Source organism: Stomoxys calcitrans, chromosome 4, assembly GCF_963082655.1.
Source record: "Stomoxys calcitrans chromosome 4, idStoCalc2.1, whole genome shotgun sequence".
In the NCBI taxonomy this organism is placed as follows: Eukaryota; Metazoa; Arthropoda; class Insecta; order Diptera; family Muscidae; genus Stomoxys; species Stomoxys calcitrans.
Window position 1 is genome coordinate 18,066,196 of NC_081555.1, and position 20,970 is coordinate 18,087,165.

General features: G+C 42.7%; 2 protein-coding genes across 2 annotated transcripts in view; one reads left to right on the plus strand and one right to left on the minus strand.

Moving 5' to 3' along the window:
• LOC106087891 (protein ELYS homolog) overlaps positions 1 to 8,216 on the minus strand; it is a 35,692-nt gene extending 27,476 nt beyond the window's left edge. Inside the window, exons 1-2 of the mRNA XM_059368017.1 lie at positions 7,947 to 8,216; positions 7,312 to 7,881 (exon numbers count right to left, since the gene is read on the minus strand). Of these exons, the coding sequence (XP_059224000.1) occupies positions 7,312 to 7,881; positions 7,947 to 8,064 (688 nt within the window). The 5' untranslated portion in view covers positions 8,065 to 8,216. The remainder of the gene's footprint in view (positions 1 to 7,311; positions 7,882 to 7,946) is intronic.
• A 1,775-nt stretch (positions 8,217 to 9,991) lies between these two features.
• LOC106087916 (exportin-5) lies at positions 9,992 to 17,211 on the plus strand. Its single transcript, XM_013253131.2, has 2 exons — positions 9,992 to 14,123; positions 16,782 to 17,211. The coding sequence occupies exon 1, from the start codon at positions 10,344 to 10,346 to the stop codon at positions 14,088 to 14,090; it is 3,747 nt and encodes a 1,248-aa protein (XP_013108585.1). The 5' UTR covers positions 9,992 to 10,343; the 3' UTR covers positions 14,091 to 14,123; positions 16,782 to 17,211.
• The last annotated feature ends 3,759 nt before the right edge of the window (positions 17,212 to 20,970 follow it).

Genomic DNA, 20,970 nt, shown 5'->3' on the forward strand with positions numbered 1-20,970 from the left:
TGATGATGATGATGATGAAACCTCCAATCCACCCGCAGCAACCAAATCTGCAGAGTTATCAGTTGTCAATAAGCGCGAGACGCGCAGCAGTGTCAATGCAAAATCTGCTTCTGAGCATGGAAATAAACAAACCATAAATTTACCCACATCCTCAATATCGTTGCCCAAGAATTTAACAGTAACCAGAACAAGTGCCAGAAAGTCAACGGCTAGGCCACCTCAATTGCCCAGAGTGTCTACGCCTCCAACAGTGGTGTCTCAGTCTGCATATAACAGACCAAAAATCTTTCAGCACTTGAACAGAGCCACATTTCACAGGCGATCTATGCCTGCTGCCCCAACAGCCTCGGGCAATAGGCAAGTGGTCGATACAATTGATCTGCTGGATAGCTCCGATGAAGAGGGACACAGCAGCAGTCAAGCCCACAATAGATCATTGCCGCCCAAATTTAGAACACCTCCAAAAAGGACACTCATGGCTGCCAAGAACATGAATAAGAAAAGTCCCAACAAAATGCATATAACTCCCAGTCATAGCATTTTACCGCCCAATAGCTTTGCTGCCCAAATAAGAAGGCAGCAGGTTAGAAAACCAGCTCCACCACCACTTCCACCTCCCACTCCACAATCGAATTTCTTGAATGCGGTGCAGTTGCAGCCGGCCACAGGGGGAGTAAATCCGCCCGCTTTTTCTGCTTTGCTCTCCAATAAAAGTGTCATAATACCCAATGCCTTCTATGGCAATCCGCCCAGTATGAGAGGAGCAGGCGATGCTGAACTGGAGCGTCGCTATGCCCGCTGGCTGGATAATTTCATTACACAGTTCTGCAATCCTCAGCTGGTGGCCTCGCACTCATGTTTTGTTTTTCTACAACGAGCTTTAAAATACAAAGACTTTGTGCACGTAAAGAGCGTGCGCACCTCGCTGAATATGAATGCCCAAACGGCCACGGATCATCTGAACCATCAACTGATGATGGAAATGCGCTCGATATTTTTAAAGAGCTCCAAAGAAATTACGCCACATGGACGACGATTTTGTGAGTTAACCTGTTCGATGGTTCAAAACAAATCAGTCACCCTGCTAGTGCATGGCATTACCAACAAGGTCATCTTGAAGACCTGCAATATGGAAATGCCAACAGCGTCTTCCACGTCCTCGTCCTCCAGCAATAATGCAAATTCCTCCTCCTCGGCCTCTGCCAGCTCGTCGAATAATCGCAAGCGCCAACTTGACGAAGATGAATATGTACCTGGGAAAGACTTCCATAAGACTTCCAATGTGGCAGCAGAAAATGCCGACCAAAGTAGTGGAGATGCGGATGGTCCCAAGCGTTCGCTGCGTTCGAAACGAGCCAAGCGTTTGGACAACAGTTTTAGTTATAATGAAGATGATTTGGCCGAATACGATTTGGAAGATGAGGAGGAGCAGGCGGAGCGTTTGGCCCGTGAAGCAGTTCAGAGGAAAATCGAAAAGAAACGCATGGAGGCCCAACGACAACGACAGCAGCAAGCTGCCTCCTTCGAAAGCGCTTTTCTGCAGACATTTGCCAAGACTTTAGGTGACAGACCAACGCCAACATCGCTGCCACCTGCCCGCCACAGTAGAACAGGTAGGACTACAAATACAATTTTTCCGGAAAAAAAGGAAATCATTAAGAAATCTTTTCATTTTTCTTTTCAGATCATAGAAGTCGCGCTTCATCGAGCGTTGCCAACAGCATGTTGGCCCATGCCATGCATAATGATGCTGAGGATATGTTGGCGGCTACTTGGATAGAAAATGTGGAGAATGAGGAGACCCAAGTCATATCGGACGATGATGAGCCCAGAGAGCATCGCATTTACAAAAAGCAAGAGCAGCAAAGAGCTAGACCGCGGCCACAACCACCACAACAACAACAACAGCAACAACACCAGTATCAGCACCAACAACGTTCGTCGTCACAAAAATCTCAACAACATGCGCCCTCAGCCACACACCCACGCCATTGGCCCAAGAACACAGACATCAATTTAGTTGTCAATTCCAAAAGCAAGGATATATGCGTCATTTGCAAGCTGAGTGTGCAACGCATTGTCCATCACTATGTCAACGAGCATCGTGGTAGTGAGGTATACAATTCACGCCTCAGCTCTTCACAGCTGGAGCAATTGAAGCGGGGAGCGTGCAATATTAAGAATATGACACTCTACAAGAATGGCCAGCCCCAGTATGAGGCCTATTGCATTTTCTGCCAAAAGGATTCACGTTTCATGCTTCCCTATTGGTGTCAACACTTCACCATGCACACTGGCGAGTATGCCTATCGCTGTTCCGGCTGTGGCATACGAAAACCCACACGATCTCTACTAACCCAGCATCAAGCACAAGTCAATGGTTGTCCCGAAGGTGGTAACGTCCTACAGGACTACCTACACGATGTCAAAAGGGTAAGGGTCGAAGCAAGAATATGTACGCTATGCAATTACGTGCAACTACATCGCGCCAATGTGGTGAAGCATCTGCATCAGCAGCACAATATCAAACAAATACTACCCAAGCACATACAGACCATAGTGCTGCTAAAGGATCAATCGGAGCCAGGACCCTCTATGCCCACGCCAGAAGTGCCGCCTCAGCTTAATCGCAGACAACTGCAACGTTCATCTACTTCTGCCTCGAACAGAAGAATTCCATCGTATGTAGTGGATGATGACGATGATAATACCTTGCTGTTTGCCGAAGATGCTTTGCCACCAATGCATCAACAAGAGCAGGCAGAAACCGCAGAACCTGCATCCAACCAATACTACAATTATATGCCCCCCTATATGATGAATCAAAATCATGAAAATTTTACCTGGGAAGAAGCTGATCCTTCGGATGACTTGTCCTTTATGATATGTGGCATGTTGGATGTGCCAGAGTAGAAATCGGAAACGAAACCGAAGCCCTCTGAGCTGCATTCAAAACAAAATCACCAAATCAATTCCTAACAAAAAATGTTGAAAAAATGCCACATTCACACATAACCACAACCCCCACACACACACACATACACACATAGACATGCATTCATAGTTTTTTATGATTATACTGACCTTTCCTAAATGTAATTTCTATTCTAAATATTAGTTTTTACTAAACGAGATAATTGAAACAAAAAAAAAATAGAATTAGCAACGAAATAAAAATTCTCCTATTGTAATTTATATGAAACAAAAAGTGAACATTTTTCAATTAAATGGCTCCAGCCTCTTTTCCCACTCCTCTGCCAACGACAATGTGTGAATAATTAATGCAAACAAAATTATTGTTATTGGAGTGAATGGCTGAGAAGCCAAACGAGAAGACCATTAATAAAAGATGAATTTTTGTTTTATTATTTAGGTTTAACATAAATAAAAACAAAATAAAATTAATAAACTATAGCCTAACTATAACGTAATGTTAAATTATCCAAAAAAAAATTAGTCTTGTGTTTGATTCGGAAACCTACTGGCAATCCAACCGGGCGGCGCCGACTTTACCAAAGGGTCCCAGCACAAAATTCTATCTTGAGTTACTATTAGAAATGAAATTCACAAGAAGTTTTGCTGTGAGCTACCGGGCGAGTCCGCTGGTTGCGGGTAGTGGAATGCTCCATATGGAGTAGTTGCAACTGCAGTCGCTGTCAATCAGCGGTATCGAGTGGAGAGCCTCAGTGAGAGGCCGGGCGGCATAAATACTGAGTGCCTATGATGCTCGATTTGACAAGGAGAGTTATTGACGCCTTTAAATAACACATGGCCACGAAGAGCTTGCCGAGGATCGTCACCTCCACATACAACAACATTAGAAATAAAGGAATTATACAGCACCCTCTACAGGTTTATCCTTTTTCAGGATGGGAGTTTTGCTATGCTGAAATCACCAAAAACAAGCAAAAGCCAACATCCAATCAAATAAGTCACAAACAGTACTTAAGCTCTAATTATGTAAAATCACAGCTTGTTTTGGAAATTAAAACCATCAGACCTCGTAGGACATCAACAGGCTGTGTTGGGTCCAAGTTCATAGAGACTTGACAGGCAAGGAGATACGTAAACTCCTCCTATGAGAGTTTATTGGCAAGAATGACAGTGTAAAAGTGGCATTTTATCGCCACTCCTATGGGTGACCACCATAAATTACCTATTAGGGATGCTGAATGACTGAGTGTCTTGCATATGGCATATGACTGGGCTAGACACAGAGGTCTCAATGTTAACCCAGTTCACAAGAAAGACAAAGGTGGGCCAATTTGACGCACAACGTTTCCCCAACGAAACGATATCGACATCTGACAAGATCAAATACTTTGGTTTGATCTTGGACAGAAAACTGAATTGGAAGTGTCACATTCAGGAGCGTACTGAGAAGGCTCACAGATGTTGGGCACTATGTTGACGGGCCGTAGGCTCGAAATGGGGTCTGAATTCGAGAATAGTCCAATGGCTCTATAGGAGCGTGATTACTTACGCCTCAGTAGTTTGGTGGAATGCTATGGAGAAAAAGTGCAACATAAGGACCATACAACAGGTTCAGAGAACATGTTGTCATGGCATAGGCGGAGTGATGAGAACCACGCCTACTAGGACACTGGAGACTTTTCTAGATATCCGACCCATTGATGTAAAGATTAAGTGTGAGGCAGCCACTGCGTAGGCTCGAAATGGGGTCTGAATCCGAGAATAGTCCAATGGCTCTACAGGAGCGTGATTACTTACGCCTCAGTAGTTTGGTGGAATGCTATGGAGAAAAAGTGCAACATAAGGACCATACAAGGGGTTCAGAGAACATGTTGTCATGGCATAGGCGGAGTGATGAGAACCATGCCTACTAGGGCACTGGAGACTTTTCTAGATATGCGACCCATTGACGTAAAGATTAAGTGTGAGGCAGCCACTGCGACTATGAGACTTCAAGCGATGAGAAAATGGAATGAGGATGGGAGCAGCTCATACCATCGCGGTATAATCGAGGCGACGACAATAACCTGGAAGGATGGGAAGAGGTTTCCGATCGTATACATGAGATGAACCTTGAGGTCGTGTGCGAGGCACTAATGCCAGCGGCACACTCTTGCATTGACGGAACCTAGTATTGCCGGATGGAACAAAGTACACCCCCAGAATGGCCCTGGAAGTATACATTGAGAACCCAGAAACTGAGAACTGCTGTAGACTGCCTGACCATTATACGGTCCTACAGGCGCAGATCCGGCGATCAAGGAATGTGTGAGGTGGTGTGTTGCTAACGGGAGGACGTCGAGTGTGAACATCTTTGCGGACAGTACAATTGGCATTAGGATAATAACAACCAGGACGGTAAGGTCACGAAGTCTTGCAGTGTAAGAAGGAGATTAACGCCTTCTCTGAGGAAGGCAAAATCCGTATCGTTTAGGTGCCGGGCCATAACGGAGTAGGGAGGAATGATAGGGCGGACGATTTGGCGGTGAAGGTCAGAGGACTGCCGTCAATAAACCCCAAGCCTTTCGGGTCGACGCAGTCCGAGTTAAGGGAGTGGGCGATGAATGCGCATGCAACCCTGCGGAACAGCGAAACGATCGGTAGGACGGCGAAAATCCTATGGGGGATACAGATCGTGAGAAAAAGAGGCTATTTCTGAAAGGAAGTAAGAAGGAGGTCAGTATAGCTATTAGTATCATAACGGGACACACATGACTACGAGCTCACTTATGTAAAATCGGTAGGACAAGTGAAAGCATGTGTAGGACATTCGGGGAAGATGATGGGACGTTGGAGCATTTCCTTTGTAGCCACATTTTCATGTGGAGGTGGCGATCCTCATCAAGCTCCTTTAGGTAAGCAAGCTCGTTCCGGTCCAAGGAACCGATCGTAGGCTGACCCTTGGTTATTTAAAGGCGCCAATAACTCGCCTTGTCATATCGAGCATCGTTGACACTTAGCATTTGTGCAAGGCCGATGCCGCACGGCCTCTCTCTGAGACTTTCCGCTCGATACCGCTCAATGTCAGCGACTGCCGTTGTAGCTACTCCGTATGAAGCATTCCACTATCCGCAACCTGTGGACAAGCCCAGTAGCTCGCACCTTAACACCACACATAACGGACCCCAATGTTCCAGCCTGTGTGGTGCTCAGAGCTATCCCGTGCCGGGAAAGCATGTCTTACAAAGTTATTCACTAAATGGTTCACTGAATCAGTGGCATTATCAGCGATCTAATCCTGTCAAGCCGCCTCATTCCTTGCCATTATTCCTTGATGGTCACGGACCCAGCAAGCCTTCTCCATGATTCGAAGTTTTTCTTTGCATCTCCCGTCTCGACTTCACATGGCGCTACGATTCCTTCCACATCGCTTGAATGATGTCCACGAATTGTGTTAGTCCGATAGGGCAGCCCCCAAAGGCCTTCGGAATTGCGAAAACCTCTTCCCGTAGCACGCTACTCTATCCTAGAACACTAAAGGACGAGTGAAACACTCCTTTGTATAATAAATGATCCAAGGAAAGACAAGATGCCTCAAGCCTGGACCTTTCTTACCGGGAAAACGACGGCAATCCGTCTCTAAATTGATGTGTGGATGTTATGATCGGCGGGTTCTGTGATCCACAAAATAATAGTGAATTTGATGAACCATTCATTTCTACGACTTCCTTAAAGCCTTGAAACTGAGACAGTGGTTAAAGAATATATCGAAAATCGGCGTTTTCATCTCTTTAATATGAGACTGCAAAGGCGCATTCGCTTGACCCCTTAAGGACTAAAATGAAGGCTGAGGTCATAATTACGTTTTTATTTGCTTTGATGACACAGCTGATTTTTATATGTTAAGAAAATGTGGTCATTCGTGATCTGACTTTTCCTTTTGTTCACAGTGACAAAGTTAGATTATGATGTTGTTGGTGTAGTAACAGTGTGTTGTACACTGAAGCGGCAGCCCTTGTCGATGAAGAATTCCATCGGGTCAATCCGGTACTTACAACCGGCTGTCCACGGGGGGTCACAATAATATCCCTTATGGTTACAGTAACTTTTCGAACAGATGAACAAACATTTTAACGTAATTGTTTACTTAGATTATGTGTGTTTTATCCATCTAGCTGTTACACTATAAATTCATGAACCATCATTTATAATCTCATACTTTTTGCCCATTTTCAATCTCTTATCAAAAATCTATTGTTACTCTAAAACCTATAAAAACTCAATAATTCTGCCTATTTCAAAAAAATCCAATTGGACAACTCTCTTATTGGCCTTAGTGACTAACTAAACGACTGTCTCTAGCATATATATATATATCTTGTAAATGTTTTCACTTACCCTCCAGCTGTAGGCCAAATGTTATGCCATCCTGTTGACACTGACGATAATTACGATGTATATCCGTTAATGGCAGGCTGTAGTCCACAATATGACTGCGATTAAAAGCACCATCCTGTATTTCACACTCCATTCTGTTGATTTTATTCATGTTTAAATCCAGCAAAACAATAACACCCTCCTCAGTGCCAATGGCCAAACAACCATCGAAATTTTGCAAAAGAGTACGCTTGCATGCTTTGGAACTCAAGAAACGAGCACAAGTTGAATGCAAAACTAATTCAATGGTGCTTAGAACGCAGCCAAGTTCAATCGAATATAAGACCACATAGCTACCACCTCCACTGGGCACGTGAAAATTCTCCAAAATCACAGCAACAATCATGATTTCAGGATTGTGGGGAAACAACTCCTCGACACATCTAATGCAACAATTATCATAGCCCCGAGATTGACAAAACTCATAAGTGCTTATTGTCTGACCATTGCGTAAGGAAACAATCTGTAGCACAGTGTTTCTGGCCAGCCAGGCCCATTCACCACGGCGTATGATGCCGCCAAGCTTTTTATCTATTGACATAAATGTAATTTTAAATGTTGTTATGTTTTACATGTTTTTATACTCATATACATACCCACAACATGTTCTTCTTCACCAGGCGATAGGCTAGGACTCCTCAATAACGGCAAGTTTATGTTGTCCGCAAACTTTGTTGTTTGCCGGCCATCAACTTCAATGTCATACCACTCCATACTCAAATGTAAAAGGGATTTCAATTTATTTGGGCTTTTATTTGTTGAACATTAACCGGTAATATTATTGTTGAATTTTATTGTCCAATGTTTGTTGATTCCACACATTCACGTTTTCGCGGTGCTCGTCTGTTTTCATTAAAGAAGACAACTAAAAATTGTGTGAGCGACAGACAGCGCTTGTCATAGAATACAATGAGGTACAACCTTAATAAGATCTTGAAGATTCGACGCTTGTCAAAAAATGGTCTAAGGTCTAAAAACAACCAAAGACACATTTATAAAGAGACAAACGAATGGTTGCTATTTATATAAACAAACACTAGATATCGGATAGGCCTAAAAAATCAGCTCCGCCGTTGAACATCTGCAGTGTTTTATCTTAGTTTTAAGCTTAGTACTGCCTTCGACTTTTCACACGATCAACTGTCAAAAACTATAGTACCACTTGTACGGAATGTGTTTAGTAGCGACATGTCGCTGCATCCCGTGCCGGGACTGTACAACACTGCTAAAACTACAAAAAAACATATTGTGCACAAATGAGACAACTTAAACAGAATGAGGGCGTTGAGCTTTGTTTTTGAGCGTTGCATTAAAAAATGCATCTCTGCAAACAAACCTCATAAAAACAACACGCAAAAGTAAAAAAAAATCAACTTTCAGCTTTCACTGATATTACATCCAGAACATCTAACTTGCACTGCATAGGACTAAAATAAAACACTGTAAATATATAACACTCTTATAAGCAGCCAATAAAAAAGCAGCCGATTCTACGTACAGAATTGACCAGATGATGTGCTTCATCGGCAAGGGCTGCCGCCTCAGTGTACAACACACTGTTACAACAACAACTACTACTTTTCTTTGTATAGCGCTAAAACCTATTAACCTATTTATTGAACCCCGTTTAAACTGCTCTTTAATGGTTTGATGATCTGTTTTCCATTTGTAAAATCAGCTGACGAGAGCCTTAAATCCGGATTCAAAGAGCAGTGTAGTATAGAGCTGGAAAACTATCAAATACGCAAAATTCGTTATTTCTAATAATAAATATCGATATTATCTTTTATTTCTCATCGCCTATAGTTCAAACGAAAATGCGAAGTAAAAATTGGGAGACCGAATTATATATTTAGAAGCAATGTTAAAGCACAGACCGAATACCATGGCAACCGGTTATACGTACCGGATTGATCCGATGGAATCTCTCATCGGCAAGGGCTGCCGCCTCGGTGTACTATACACTGCTACAACAACAACAAGTGGAAGTCATGAGATAAAACACTGTACAAAATTTTAGCCCAATCGGATAAAAATTGCGCCATCTATAGGTGCAATGTAACTAAACGGATACGTTAGGAGTCGGTTGGGTTACTTTTGTTCAATTTTGCAAAAAATAAAAACTTTGCCGATAGTATCGATAGGAAAAATATCAATCGATATTCAAACAAAAAATAAAATATCGATAGTGCCACCAATATTTTGCCAGCTCCAGTGTAAACGGTGTTTTATATTGAAAATGAAGCAAGCTTAACCATCCTTTCGTTTAAGCTATCCTTGCGTGTATACATTCCATAAGCGAAAAATTTGCACGGCAAATGCAGAAATCCAAGATGGCTTAAAAACTTTAACGGCGTCAACCTAAAGCCGGCACTCCAATTTGCGCTTGTGGTATAAACACAATGGAACGTCGGCAATCGGTAGCGTTTACCGACCATGTCAAATTTCGAAACTAGCTGCAAAATGTGATGCTAATTACGATATGATTTTGATCTTTTAAAAATATGCATCAAAATTTTGATTTCTTCCAAATGTTCTACAAACCTTGTACTCCCTTGTGCTTCAATGCAGAAACATGCATGTGCAATACGTTTGTCGCCGGCTCTATCATTGTGTTTGTTCTCCGCCACTCTGTTCTTGCTGCCGTTTTGATGGAGTCGTAGCTGGGAGTTTGCCGATTACAATTTATGAAAAAATTTGCACAAGAATTTTTCCAAATTTTTACATAAAATATACATAAACAATATAAATTAAACAAATGTGAATATCAATATTGCCATCAAACAACAGTAGCACTGCAAAACCGAAGAATTTTATTTCGAAGTGTGATGAAAAAAATAAAATACTTTTGAAATTAGTTAGAAGAACAAGCATACCACAAAACGAACGACAGCACGCGTATTTTTGCAAGGCGAAATTCCTTTGAAAAGATTTGGTAAAAAACTCGTGTTTTTGTGTGTGGGAAACGTTCAAAGCGGTATCCTGCAACAAAAATGGCACAACAACATGCGACCGTAGCCGCTTTGGCTGATGAATTGGCCAAAGCTGTTGAATTGATAATGCATCCACACACGGCTCAACAGGCACGTATGGAGGCATATATGGCCTGTGAACGTTTCAAGGAAGAGAGTCCTTTGTGTGCCCAAGTGGGTCTGTATTTGGCCAGTGGCCAGTATTCACAAAATGTCAAGCACTTTGGCCTGCAGTTAATGGAGTACACAATCAAATTCAAATGGAATTGCATTTCGCAGGAAGAGAAGCTCTTCATAAAAGAACATGCCATGAAATTATTGCTGTTGGGTGTGGGTCCGGCTGAAGACCGTTCGCTGTCTCATTTGAAAGATGCTTTGTCGCGTATAATAGTAGAAATGATCAAACGGGAATGGCCCCAACAGTGGACGACGCTATTGGCCGAACTGTCGGATGCCTGCACAAAAGGCGAGGCCCAGACTGAATTGGTGCTGCTGGTGTTTCTGCGTTTGGTGGAAGATGTGGCTTTGCTGCAGACAATTGAATCCAACCAGCGACGTAAGGACATGTATCAAGCCTTGACCAATAACATGAATGATATTTTTGAGTTTTTCCTGCGCCTTGTGGAATTGCATGTCACCTCGTTTCGCGAAGCAACAGGCCAGGGCCACTATCAAAAGGCCAACGCCCACAGTCGTGTGGTAGAAATGGTTTTGCTTACTTTGACGGGGTTCGTTGAATGGGTCTCCATCAATCATATCACCTGCAATAATGGGAAATTGCTGCAGATCCTTTGCATTCTGCTAAACGATAAGGCCTTCCAATGCAATGCTGCTGAATGTCTATCACAAATTACAAATCGCAAAGGCCAAGTGAAGGAGCGCAAGCCATTGCTTCTGCTCTTTGGGGAAGAGCCCATGCGTTATATATACTCTGCTGGACAAATGGTGCCCACCGATGAAAGTGCGGCCAGCTTGGAACAAAACCACACTTTCTTAAAGAAACTTGTACAGGTGCTCACTGGCATGGGCCAACAACTGATTGCTTTGTGGGGCAAGGAGGATGGAACCATACAGCGGCCGCCACATTTCCAGATATTTTTGGAATGCTTGCTTAGTCTAACGCGTCATGCTTCCCTCAATGTGTCGCATGGCTCTGCCCTCATCTGGAATGCTTTGTTGAAGCATGACGCCATTTCGAAGGATTCCGCATTGTTGAGCTACATTCCAAAAATAATAGAAGTAGTGGCACCACGTATCATTAAGACACCCTATCCCTCGGCTAGAAGCTTAACCGGTGGTGCTAATGCGGCAACAGCGTCTTACATATGCCTGGAGTACGATTCGGAAGAAGAATTTGCGGTTTTCTTCTACAGGTGCCGCACAGATTTTCTGGAAATATTCCGCCAGGCGACATTGGTACAGCCTTTGGTGACATTTGCATATTGCGAGCAATGGCTTAATATGCGTCTGGCAAAGGCCCACAATGAAAGAGGCAACGGCCACTGCAGCGTAGTAGATCCGGCATACCTGGAATGGGAGGCTTTGGTATCCGTATTAGATGGTGTTTTAAGTCGCATCCTAATGGTAGCTGAAAGACCTTCGGTGCCTGCGGGATTGCGTTTGTTGGAAGACTGTCTCAAACTGGATACAGACAACCCTTTGACCTTGTCCATAGTGCTATCCTGTATTTCCACACTCTTTGTGTTTCTAAGCATGTCTTCATGTCAAATAACGCCAAATAATTGTGTGGCCATGACTGGCGTATCGCTATTGCCACGAGTTTTGGAGAAAATCTTCAACGCCTTAGTGTTTCGAGATCCCAATGATCCCAATCCATCGCCCCAGCAAACTCTGACGCCTAGAGTACAGGCCTGCAAAAACCTAAGACGTCATGCCGCCTCACTTATTGTCAAGTTGGGCCACAAATACCCTCTGTTACTGCTGCCCGTTTTCGAGCAAATCAATTCGCACATAAAGACCTTATTCCAACAGCCGCATCATCCCATTAGCAAATTGGATAGAGTTACCTTACAAGAGGCTTTGTTGCTGATATCCAACCATTTTTGTGATTACGAGCGCCAGTTTGCTTTTATCGGCGAGGTATTGCGCGATAGTCTGCCCCATTGGTCGGCCTTTTCGCATGCCTTCAAGTCTGCATTAGATTTCATGCATTTTGTGGGCTTGGACCTGCCACCCGTCTACCCCATAGAGAATGATCCTTGTGGACCCCACCGTAGTACCCTAATAGATGCTCTGTACATTGTTTTGGGAGTGATTAAGCGTTGCACCTGGCCCGACGATCCCGATCGTGCTTCTCGCGGTGGCTTTGTAGTTGGATTTACAGAACTAGGCAATCCCATATGCCGGAATCCAGCTTCCCCCCATGTCATACCTTTGTTGCCGCACATCCTGTCACTGCTTCGCGTGCTTAATGAACTTTTCAAAGCTGATGCTATAGCAGGTCTCTCGGAAGGCTATCGAAATATACACACCATGCTGGAACATGAGAAAAAGGTGTTAATGGGTGTGTGTGCTATTCCAATGGATCCTTTGGATCCATCCGTAAAAAAGCCACCCACACCTTTTGACAAAATGCAACAGTTTATGACTTTGCTCTACGAAGGGTGCTATCACATGATGGGCTCGGCCGGTCCTTCACTAGGTAGAGATCTCTATCAGCTGCAAGGTGTTTCAGATGCTTTGATCAACAGTGCTTTCGCCTGCCTAGATGATTTGCCCGACTACAGACTGCGCCCAATTATAAGAGTATTTCTCAAGCCATTCGTTTATTCCTGCCCACCTGCATTCTACGATTCCGTGCTGCTGCCTATATTTGCCCACATATCACCGATCATGTGTCAGCGTTTGACTGCCCGATGGACCTACATAACTTCGCTCTACGAATCGGGACAACTAAACGAAGAGGAACAGTCCAATGATACACAAGAAGTACTCGAAGATATGCTAAATCGTTCGCTGACCCGCGAATATTTGGATGTGCTAAAGGTGGCTTTGGTGGGTGGCCAATTGGGTCCAGAAAATGCGGGCAATAATGCAGCAGCTGCCACAAACTTGACAGCTGATGTCACAATGGACGCTGAAGAACATTCCATGGATGGTGTAGCCCACACACGTGCTGCCCAGGCTGCCCTGCTCTCTGATATTATTAGCGATTTAGGTGCAAAACTTTTGCGCAATCCATCCACCACCAATTACATACTAATGACCCTGCTTAGTGCACTCTCCTGGAATGATGGTACATGTAATCTAAAGGCGGTAAATATTGCGGCACCTGTAATGCGTTTCTTAGCTGCCGAACAACTAATGGATGCCAATAAAGCGGTCACTGCCTTTACTGCTGTATTACGCGGCCTTCAAGTACATGGCCAACACGAAGCGAATCAGGCAGGTCTCATCACTCTCGGTGTACAATTCTATGAATTGCTGCGGCCCAAGTTTCCCCCACTGACAGAGGTATTGCAAAGTGTGCCGAATATTTCAACAGGCGACATACAAAAATTCGATGAGAAAATTGCAGTTGCCCCCGTTAAGGGCAACAAGGTAGACAAGGCCAAAAAAGATTTGTTCAAGAAATTGACTGCTCCACTGGTGGGGCGTAGCATTAATCAGCTGTTTCGCCATGAAATCAAAATAGCCAATTTACCGCCAATGCCATCACAGAAACTTAAGAATCCAACTGCAGATATTATAGATGCCAATCAAAATGCTGGTCTGACGAGCCTGTTTCAGGCAACAGCCAATAAGTGACAGCTATAGATGATAATATAAAACATTTTTTATGTAAGTACATGTATGCTAGAAGCATCATTTGTTATTTTTGTATTAGTAAACCCACATTCGCGAGATGGTGATGTTCACATCCTAATACCACTTTTCTTATTTGATGAGAAATTGATAAGGGAAGTATCCACACTGTTTCTTCATCCAATGTTGGTGGACAATTTGGCAACAAATGTTACCATAAGCTATTCAAGTTCAAGCTTTGCGGTATTACTGATCCACTTAGACAATAGAAATAAAATTCTTTGCAAGACAATATGCTTAGATGAGCCTTAACAGTGCGAGTTTTCAAGATATTCAGTGTATTTATGGGCTTCGTTTGCTATTGTTTGGTTGTGACTGCTTCTTGGTTATCCCCTGCTAATGCTGGCCAAGCTTGTGAGGTTGAGAAAGAATGCAATTACAGAGTCACAAGCTGTGAAAAAATTTGTCAACGCCGACTATATGAAAAATCCGCAATTAATTTTTGGGCAACCCAATAGAATGTCCATAGGCAATATCCCATGCTGACATTTCCATTCTTTGGAGATCCGGAAGATTTTTTACGAGTAATTTCTGTTGGTAAACATTTCTTGTCATCTGTGTGCTTGTTTCGTTGTTACAAGGCTCAAGATTAAAGCAAGTAAAAATATGCTAATTTTGGCCGGGCCGAATCTTGAGAACCATCTGCTAAAAATTTACACAAACTTAATTTAGTTGAAGGGCATAACTTTATTCTACATACCAAACTTCTGTCAAACCAGCAAAAATTAAAACTTCTAGGTATCGAACAAGGATAATCAAGAGACCGGTGTATATGGGAGCTATATCAGGTTATAGACTGATTTGGACCGAACTTGGCACAGTTGATGGCAGTCGTAACAGGACACTGCATGCAAAATTTCAGCCAACCCGGACAAAAATTGTGGCTTCCAGGGGCTCAAGAAATGAAATCGGGAGATCGGCTTATGTGGGAGCGATTTCAAGTTAGAGACCGGTTTGGACTTTACTAGGCACAGTTGTTGGAAGTCATAAGTGAACACTATGTGCAAAATCGAAGCCAAATCGGACAAAAATTGTGGCTTCCAGGGGCTTAAGAAGTCAAGTCTGAAGATCGGTTTATATGAGAGCTATATCAGATTATAGACCGATTTGAACCGTACTTGGTTGGATGTCATAGCAGAACAATATGTGCAGAATATTAGCCAAATCGGGCGAAAATTGCGGCTTCCCGGGGGCTCAAGAAGTCAAATCGGGAGATCGTTTTATATGGGAGCTATATCTAAACCTGAACCGATATGACCCATTTGCAACCCCCAACCTACATCAATAGTAAGTATGTGTGCAAAATTTCAAGCGGCTAAGTTTTCGCGACGAACGGACGGCAGACATGGCTAGATCGACTCAAAATGTCGAGACGATCCAGAATATATACAATTTATGGGGACGCAGATCAATATTTCTAGGTGTTACAAACGGAATGACTAGATTAGTATACCACTATCCAATGGTGGTGGGTATGAAAATTAAAAAAAGGGTCCAAAAAGGGTATTGATTAAAAAGGGTCAAAATGATCCTTGATTGTTTGATTGTTTATTTATTTTCAGTTTCAGAATATGAGGAGGCAGAGAATTCCAAAGACGAATAGCAGTGTAGAAAAATTGCCATTCAGATATCAGGAGACGATAGCGAATGGGTACTAAAGGGTGATTTTTTTGAGGTTAGGATTTTCATGCATTAGTATTTGACAGATCACGTGGGATTTCAGACATGGTGTCAAAGAGAAAGATGCTCAGTATGCTTTGACATTTCATCATGAATAGACTTACTAACGAGCAACGCTTGCAAATCATTGAATTTTATTACCAAAATCAGTGTTCGGTTCGAAATGTGTTCAAATTTTGACAAATTTTGTTTAGCGATGAGGCTCATTTCTGGTTGAATGGCTACGTAAATAAGCAAAATTGCCGCATTTGGAGTGAAGAGCAACCAGAAGCCGTTCAAGAACTGCCCATGCATCCCGAAAAATGCACTGTTTGGTGTGGTTTGTACGCTGGTGGAATCATTGGACCGTATTTTTTCAAAGATGCTGTTGGACGCAACGTTACGGTGAATGAACACATTTCGAACCGAACACTGATTTTGGTAATAAAATTCAATGATTTGCAAGCGTTGCTCGTTAGTAAGTCTATTCATGATGAAATGTCAAAGCATACTGAGCATCTTTCTCTTTGACACCATGTCTGAAATCCCACGTGATCTGTCAAATACTAATGCATGAAAATCCTAACCTCAAAAAAATCACCCTTTATTACAATTCTTCTGCTAGATCTAACAATCTATCAAATTTAAGTTAGTTAAATTTAGCATGAGGTGTTTTATTATCACTTTCACTGTGTTGAGTATGGTTGAAACTTCTCCCATGACCTTCAACATACGTGTGAAATATGGTCCGAATTGGTCTATAACCTCATACAGCTCCCATATAAACCGATCTCCCTATTTTACTTCTTGAGCCCCTAAAGGGCGCAATTGTTACTCATATTGTCTGAAATTTTACACAATGACTTCTACTATAATGTCCAGCATTCAATTCAGTTATGGTCCCAATCGGACCATAACTTGTTTGTTTAATTTTCTCCGCTTTCAACAACATTTGTTTTGTTTCTTTTTTTTCAGATACAAAACCTTATCCTAAATATATGTGTGTATATTACTATATAGAGAATATATATATGGTTACCCGGAATACTATTCATCGGATTTCAGAAGACAGCCAAACAAAACCCTCAAGTCGTACTGGCTTTGTCGTATCATATTGAGATGATGATAGCAGACATATGTATGAACATCTAAAAAGTAAATCATTTAAATAACCAAACAAGCAACAAAACTTATATTCCTGAGTAAAACTCCTGCTAAACAAAAGAAATTCACAAAACAAACAAAAAAATTGTAATCTATATCTCTAAAACTTTTCTAAAATCTTATATGTTGTACTATGTATGATCGAATTAACTAAACCTCCAACACAATTTATCCAAATCCTCACCTCTGTCTCTCCCTTCTATTCATTATTTATAATTATTAAACTGTATAGGTTCCTTTACTCATTTTGTTACTGTATTTTATTTATTCCAGTTGATTGTTTTGTTTCGATAAAATTGAACAGTTATTACTAGTAACCATTCACAATAGCCAATTTACATGGGGCCAAACTTAGTTAATAGCTTGGTAAGAGTTAAGGGGAATAGTTTTCTCATTCTCTCTCTCTCTCTCGCTCTCTTATAAAATGCGAACAGCTGCAAGTAAAATTGCTTTTGTGAAAGGGGACTTACACTCACACTCAATGTTGCATATTTTATTGGCTTTTTGCTTGTGTGAGTGTTTTTTTTTAATTCTGAATATTTTTTTAATAAACAATCAAAATATCTTGGTTATTTTTAAAAATTTTGAAGTTTAAGTTTTATTTTTACCATAATGATGTTGATATAAAACAAAAAAAAAACAATTTCTGTTGAAAAGAAATATTTTTATTAAACATAAAACTTATATGAAAATCTTAAAATCGAAAAACAAAAATTATGAATGTAGAATTATTTAAATAAAATAATAAATAAATTGAATATTTAAATTATATATGTATCGATTAAGAATTTTTTATTATTTATGAAATAAGAAATTAAATATAAACGAAATAAACAAAACGAACTTATGAAAACAAGCATAAAAAAATAGTTAACATGTTTTTTTGTTATTCTTCCTTTCTTACCTAAGGAGGATTGCCAGTGCGGGGTTTTTGGGTTCGATTCTCACCAAATCCCTTGGCCCAACAATGGACTAAAATTGTCTTAAGTGAGTCTGTAAAGGGCTGTCACTCTTATTTAACCTACTTACCAAGAAGGTGAAATATCTGAGATTCCATGGCCAAATGAAGTTGTTGTTGTAACAACATGTCTATATGTGGAGATGGCAATCCTTGTCAAAGGACCGATCACCAAAGGAAAAAATGGCCTTTGGTTATTTAAATGCGCCGATAACTCTCCTTGTCATATCAAGCACTCTGTATTTATGCAAGAGCCGGTGCCGCCCGGCATCTCACTGAGACACTCCGCTCGCTCGCGACTGCAATTGCAGCTACTCTGTAAGGAGCAATCTACCATTCGCAACCTGTGCAACCAAGCTCCTCGTAATAACAATGAACAACACACAGGACGGTGCTCAGTTCCAGCCTGTGTGGTGCTCATAGTTATCTCGTGCCGGTCCAAATGAAGTAAACGTGGCTGATGTGCATAGCATGTGGCAAAACGGTAAGGTAGACTTTTAATCAATATCAGGTATCAACAAAATGGGACCTAATGCTATGCTATGGTCGTCAAATAAGCCATTGTCCCAGCTTAACTTTTAGATCCCATAGTAACCACAATAATTGTGTTTGTTTGCGGCAATGACAGAATAAATGGAGCTCCTCTTCTCCACTATAGAAACTTCAGAAATCCTTCTCTCTCTGCGTCCAACATAAGCTTAAATAACTGACGTTGCAATGATCAGTCCTATCAGCAGTCCGAGGTCATGTTTCCTCAGCCCCGGCGTCTCAGAGAAAAATTCAACCCCAAGGCCTTTGCCAACATTCAACCCTCGCCTCATACGTCTCGTTCTCATTAGAAAGTGTTCAGTCTACTAAGAAGCTCGCACAGGGGAGAGTTTATTGATTCATTAGCCCTATAGGCTGTTGTTGTTGTTGTAGCAGTTTATTGTGCTCTATCTTTCGTCTGCTTGATTCTGTTGAGTGTCAAGACCCAGGAACTCTGCGACTAAGATGGGTTGCGTCCACAGGGATCTGGGTCTGGCTGGGCAGTTAAACAGGTGACGTGTATCGTGCGGTCCCAGGTTACAATCGGGACATACATCTTGCACGTCGGCATTAATCCTTGCTCTGTAGGAGTTGAGGCGGTTGAGCCAGAACTACACTGGTTTGCCGGGGGAGGTCAATTTCTTCATGTGCAATGGGAGGCGGTCGTTCTCCAAGGACTACATTCACTCGGGAGCTATTTACCGCATCTGCTACAGTGTCTGCACGAATGTTGTCTAAGCCCGCTTCATATGCCGTTTGATTTAGATGCCATGATCGTACAATCGTCCGCATATGATACGATCTATATGCCGTCTGGAGGGGGTGGAATGGAGGATAGGTAGAGGTTAAACAGTGCCGGAAATATCACCTCACGTTGGGGAACTGCCTGTTTCAATCTACGGTGCTTCGACTTCTTATCCCTAAATTCCACAAATGAATGGTGACCACACAGATAATTCACGACCCAGCGTTTCAGGCCTGGCTGGAGGGATGTGTTGGCGATGTCCTCAAATAGTTTGGCATGGCTGACCGTGTCGAATGCCTTTGATAGGTCCAGTGCCACGAGGACCGTCCTATAACATGGCCTGGGCTGATTGAAGCCACGGCAAATGTCTGCGGTGATGGCATGCAAAGCAATTGTTGTGCTTTGCAGTCTTCGCAATCCATGTTGATGCTCGGAGAATGGAAATTCTCCTACAAGGCTCGGGAGGAGTAATGCCGCAAGCGCCTTTCTACTGGTGAGAGAGGGGAGATTGGTCTGTACGACTGTCCCAAATTCGGGTCCTTTCCAGGCTTCAATAGTGGGATCACTCTGCCCATTTTCCAGACATCGAGAACTATAAGAGTGTTCAAAGACAGGCGAGGTACTCAACTCCAGGTCAATCCAGATTCTTCAACATCAATGTAAAGATTCCGTCGGAGCCCAAAGCCTTGGATGATTTGGCGCCACGGATGACATTCGTAACTTCGCCCACGGTAAATTGTGATGGCTGTTTATCGGCTCGGAGACCACGAATACGGCGAATGGCTCTTCTCCTTGCCCTGTCACTCTCGGGACGCACAATAAATTGACGGTTGAACAACCTGGTGGATCTCTTGGAATCAGTCACGGTCACTTCGCCAAAATGACTGAGGCCCTGTCATCCCGTCTACCGGGGTTCGAGGTTATGAAATCGGGTGGTCGGTCGAATTATGGGGAGGTGGTCTGACCCCAATGAGATGACGGCTTACCAGGATACGTCACTAAGGAGATCAGGGGATGCCCTGTCACTGTCGGGACGCACAATAAATTGACGGTTGAACAGCCTGGCGGATCTTTTGGAATCAGTCATGGTAACTTCGCCAAAAGTGACTGAGGCCCTGTCATGCCGTCTACTGGGGTTCGAGGTTATGAAGTCGGGTGGTCGGTCGAATTATGGGGAGGTGGTCTGACCCCAATGAGATGACGGCTTACCAGGATACGTCACTAAGGTGATCAGGGGATGCATACGTCACTAAGGAGATCAGGGGGCATCCTCATTCACGGTGCAAAACGTGAAGCCTTCAATCTGCTCTGAAAAAGCCATGCCACGCTTGTCGTTACCTAGGTGAAAATGCCATGAAATGTGATGCGCATTAAAGTCCCCTAGAACCAGACATAACTCACTTATGTCGGGGTTGTAAACGTGGCCAATAATTGGGACACAGCTACCAACCGGCGTTATAGTACCGGACCTGACTGCAATCCCCATGCACTTCATGTGGGGGTCACCGGCGCCAGGCGCAGGCGAGATGGGTCTTTATTGCACGGAATTGCTCCATTCCTTGAGCGATTCTTACGTAGCACATTGTATCCGTGACAACTGTGCAAGCTGCAGGTGTTGGTCAGCTCTGTCTCCTGGATCGCTGCGACCAATATGCTTCCGACTCATAAAATCCACAATCTCATCGATCTTGCCACGGGGACCGTTGTATTGGGTTGCCCAAAAAGTAATTGCGGATTTTTTAAAAAAAAGTAAATGCATTTTTAATAAA

Excerpts from the sequence above, each read along its gene's own strand:
- LOC106087916 (XM_013253131.2), top strand. The coding sequence starts at position 10,344 with ATGGCACAACAACATGCGACCGTAGCCGCTTTGGCTGATGAATTGGCC.